Below are 5,132 nucleotides of genomic sequence, written 5' to 3'. Positions count from 1 at the left end.
TGCATGTCAAAGGTCACTCGCCAATGTCTGGGGGGGGGGGGGGACCCCCCATATCTTTCACCGGACACAAGCCTTCCCAGGAAATACCGACTGGGGAGAGTGGGGAGTGTCCCGGAGCCCAATACCGACTGGGGAGAGAGTGTCCCGGAGCCCTCACCTTGTCCAAACGTTGAACTGAGTGAAGAAGATGCGGAAAGTGGACAATTGCTGCTGAGCCAAGGGACTGTTGGTGGTGGAGAGAGGGGGGGGGGAGAGTGGGGGGGGGGAGAGGGGCTTAGCACAACACCCCCCCCCTCCCTCCTCCACCCCCCCTCCCTCCTCCCTCCTCCACCCTCCTCCCTCCTCCTCCACCCCCCCCCCCTCCCTCCCCTCTTCCACCCCCCCGACGTCCCCTCAGCCCCCACCTCGGACTATTCCGATGCACTGCATGTTGCCCTGTTAATGTGAGGGAGTCACTCGCCTTTTCCTGTGTGTCCTCCCCAACCTCTCGGTGAGCTCCCGAACCTCTGCTCACTTCACTGCCTCGATTTCAAAACTTACCTCTCAAACTTTCCTTTCTCCAACTGCTCGTCGATCACAGTGGCTGAGGTAACGCATTGGAGCTTGTCCAATACAGAGAGGGGGGGGGGGGGGGGCTACAGTGTCAGGGTAATGTAGGGGGAGCTCTGTATTGTACCTGTCTCTGGGAGAGTTCGATGCTGACACTGGGTATAAAGTGGGGGGGTTACAGTGTCAGGGTAATGTAGAGGGAGCTCTGTATTGTACCTGTCTCTGGGAGAGTTCGATACTGACACTGGGTATAAAGTGGGGGGGTTACAGTGTCAGGGTAATGTAGAGGGAGCTCTGTATTGTACCTGTCTCTGGGAGAGTTCGATGCTGACACTGGGTATAAAGTGGGGGGGTTACAGTGTCTGGGTAATGTAGAGGGAGCTCTGTATTGTACCTGTCTCTGGGAGAGTTCGATGCTGACACTGGGTATAAAGTGGGGGGGTGGGGGGTTACAGTGTCAGGGTAATGTAGAGGGAGCTCTGTACTGTACCTGTCTCTGGGAGAGTTCGATGCTGACACTGGGTATAAAGTGGGGGGGGGGGGGGTTCAGTGTCAGGGTAAACTGGGTATAAAGTGGGGGGGTTACAGTGTCAGGGTAATGTAGAGGGAGCTCTGTATTGTACCTGTCTCTGGGAGAGCTCGATGCTGACTCTGGGTATAAAGTGGGGGGGTTACAGTGTCAGGGTAATATAGGGGGAGCTCTGTATTGCACCTGTCTCTGGGAGAGTTCGATGCTGACACTGGGTATAAAGTGGGAGGGTTACAGTGTCAGGGTAATGTAGAGGGAGCTCTGTATTGTCCCTGTCTCTGGGAGAGTTCGATGCTGACACTGGGTATAAAGTGGGGGGGGGTTACAGTGTTAGGGTAATGTAGAGGGAGCTCTGTATTGTACCTGTCTCTGGGAGAGTTCGATGCTGACACTGGGTATAAAGTGGGGGGGGGGGGGGTTACAGTGTCAGGGTAATGTAGAGGGAGCTCTGTATTGTACCTGTCTCTGGGAGAGTTCGATGCTGACACTGGGTATAAAGTGGGAGGGTTACAGTGTCAGGGTAATGTAGAGGGAGCTCTGTATTGTCCCTGTCTCTGGGAGAGTTCGATGCTGACACTGGGTATAAAGTGGGGGGGTTACAGTGTCAGGGTAATGTAGAGGGAGCTCTGTATTGTACCTGTCTCTGGGAGAGTTTGATGCTGACACTGGGTATAAAGTGGGGGGGTTACAGTGTCAGGGTAATGTAGAGGGAGCTCTGTATTGTACCTGTCTCTGGGAGAGTTCGATGCTGACACTGGGTATAAAGTGGGGGGGTTACAGTGTCAGGGTAATGTAGAGGGAGCTCTGTATTGTACCTGTCTCTGGGAGAGTTTGATGCTGACACTGGGTATAAAGTGGGGGGGTTACAGTGTCAGGGTAATGTAGAGGGAGCTCTGTATTGTACCTGTCTCTGGGAGAGTTCGATGCTGACACTGGGTATAAAGTGGGGGGGTTACAGTGTCAGGGTAATGTAGAGGGAGCTCTGTATTGTACCTGTCTCTGGGAGAGTTCGATGCTGACACTGGTTATAAAGTGGGGGGGTTACAGTGTCAGGGTAATGTAGAGGGAGCTCTGTATTGTACCTGTCTCTGGGAGAGTTCGATGCTGACACTGGGTATAAAGTGGGGGGGTTACAGTGTCAGGGTAATGTAGAGGGAGCTCTGTATTGTACCTGTCTCTGGGAGAGCTCGATGCTGACACTGGGTATAAAGTGGGGGGGTTACAGTGTCAGGGTAATGTAGAGGGAGCTCTGTATTGTACCTGTCTCTGGGAGAGTTTGATGCTGACACTGGGTATAAAGTGGGGGGGGTTACAGTGTCAGGGTAATGTAGAGGGAGCTCTGTATTGTACCTGTCTCTGGAGAGCTCGATGCTGACACTGGGTATAAAGTGGGGGGGTTACAGTGTCAGGGTAATGTAGAGGGAGCTCTGTATTGTACCTGTCTCTGGGAGAGTTCGATGCTGACACTGGGTATAAAGTGGGGGGGTTACAGTGTCAGGGTAATGTAGAGGGAGCTCTGTATTGTACCTGTCTCTGGGAGAGCTCGATGCTGACACTGGGTATAAAGCGGGGGGGTTACAGTGTCAGGGTAATGTAGAGGGAGCTCTGTATTGTACCTGTCTCTGGGAGAGTTCGATGCTGACACTGGGTATAAAGTGGGGGGGTTACAGTGTCAGGGTAATGTAGAGGGAGCTCTGTATTGTACCTGTCTCTGGGAGAGTTCAATGCTGACACTGGGTATAAAGTGGGGGGGGTTACAGTGTCAGGGTAATGTAGAGGGAGCTCTGTATTGTACCTGTCTCTGGGAGAGCTCGATGCTGACACTAGTTTGCATTTGCCACTTGCTGGACCTGCCGCCTGAATGTTAAACTCACAAAGGGACCCGAATTAGCGGGCGTTGATTTCTGGAAGTCGAGATCGATTGAGGAGAGGAGAAGTGCGAGATGTTCACACCATGGACCTGCCAAATTGGGGAATACAGGAGTCGATCCTTCGAACTGATGGCTCCCGCTCCCCTTCACTGCCAGCTCACTGCCTGTCTCCAACACTCTTTTTAACCTTTTCACGCACCTGGGGCAGTTTTAGCGTGTTTGCTCAGTTTGGAAGCATGCCCGCTGGTTTTAACATTATATTGGATCTATCTATCTCTCGGTGTATTATGCAAGATTACGGAAATGGCTCAGGTCCCCAGCGAGGGGTTTGAGTTGTACTTTGTGATGTTTTTAACGAGTTTATCAGCCCCATTCTGTGTAACGTGATGCCTGGATTCAGCATGGAGGCTCAGTCTCTGAACTAGAATGGGTTTATTATGCACACTTTTATATTTTTGCATGGATGAATCAAATTAAAAGTTACGCATGAGGAGAGTCTGAGTTTTTATGTTGTACCCACACCCCCAGCCCTTGCCCCACATTTCAATAATTCACCATCAGACTGGGATCCTCCTGTGCACTGCCCATGAGGCTGAGCCTTTCAGTCTGCTGATCACCTAATCACTTCATTATCTCTCACACTCACACTCTCACACTCACACTCTCACACTCACACTCTCTCTCACACACTCTCTCACACTCACACACACTCTCACACACACTCTCACACACACTCTCACACACTCTCGCACTCACACTCTCACACACTCACACACAGACTCTCACACTCACACTCTCACACACACTCTCACACTCACACTCTCACACTCTCACACACACTCTCACACACACTCTCACACTCACACACACTCTCACACTCACACTCTCACACACACACTCTCACACTCTCTCACACACTCTCACACACTCTCTCACACACTCACTCTCTCTCTCACACACTCACACTCTCACACTCACACTCTCACACTCACACTCACACTCTCACACACTCTCACACACACACTCACACTCTCACACTCTCTCACACACTCTCACACTCACACACTCACACTCACACACACACTCTCTCTCACACTCTCTCACACACACACTCACACTCACACACTCTCACACACACTCTCACACTCACACTCACACACACTCTCACACTCACACTCTCACACACACACTCTCACACTCTCTCACACACTCTCACACACTCTCTCACACACTCACTCTCTCTCTCACACACTCACACTCTCTCACACTCACACTCTCACACACACACTCACACTCTCACACACTCTCACACACACACTCACACTCTCACACTCTCTCACACACTCTCACACTCACACACTCACACTCACACACACACTCACTCTCACACTCTCACACACACACACTCTCACACTCTCTCACACACTCTCTCACACTCACACTCTCACACACACACTCACACTCTCACACACTCACACACACTCTCACACACACACACACACTCTCTCACACATTCTCACACACCCTCACACACTCACACACTCTCACACACTCACACACACTCACACATACTGTCACACACACACTCTCACACACACACACTCTCACACACACACACTCTCACACGCTCACACTCTCTCACACACTCACACACACACTCACACACACTCGCACACACTCTCACACACACACTCACACTCACACACTCTCACACACTCTCTCACACACTCTCTCACACTCACACACTCACACTCACACACTCTCACACACACTCTCACACTCTTACACACACTCTCACTCTCACACTCACACACACACTCACTCTCACACACTCACTTTCTCACACGCTCTCACACACACTCTCATACACTCGCACACATTCACACACACTCACACACTCTCACACACACTCTCCCTCAGACACACTCTCACACTCTCTCACACTCACACTCACACACACACTTTCTCACACGCTCTCACACACACTCATACACTCGCACGCATTCACACACACACACACACACACTCTGTCTCACACACTCTCACATACTCTTTCTCTCACTCTCACTTTCACTCACTCTCACACACTGCCTCAAACACACTCACTCACACTCTCACATACTCTCTCTCCCACATCTCTCTTACACATACTCACACACTCTCACACACACACTCTCACACAC

At 51.4% G+C, this 5,132-nt stretch overlaps 1 protein-coding gene across 1 annotated transcript in view; it reads left to right on the top strand.

Annotated features, from left to right (window-relative positions):
• LOC140396614 (uncharacterized) overlaps positions 1-592 on the top strand; it is a 135,651-nt gene extending 135,059 nt beyond the window's left edge. The window contains exon 7 of the mRNA XM_072485409.1: positions 581-592. Coding sequence (XP_072341510.1) covers positions 581-592 — 12 coding nt within the window. The remainder of the gene's footprint in view (positions 1-580) is intronic.
• The last annotated feature ends 4,540 nt before the right edge of the window (positions 593-5,132 follow it).

Source organism: Scyliorhinus torazame, chromosome 19, assembly GCF_047496885.1.
Source record: "Scyliorhinus torazame isolate Kashiwa2021f chromosome 19, sScyTor2.1, whole genome shotgun sequence".
Lineage (NCBI taxonomy): Eukaryota > Metazoa > Chordata > Chondrichthyes > Carcharhiniformes > Scyliorhinidae > Scyliorhinus > Scyliorhinus torazame.
The sequence above is the reverse complement of the archived record's forward strand: the minus strand, read 5'-3'. Positions and strand labels throughout refer to the sequence as shown.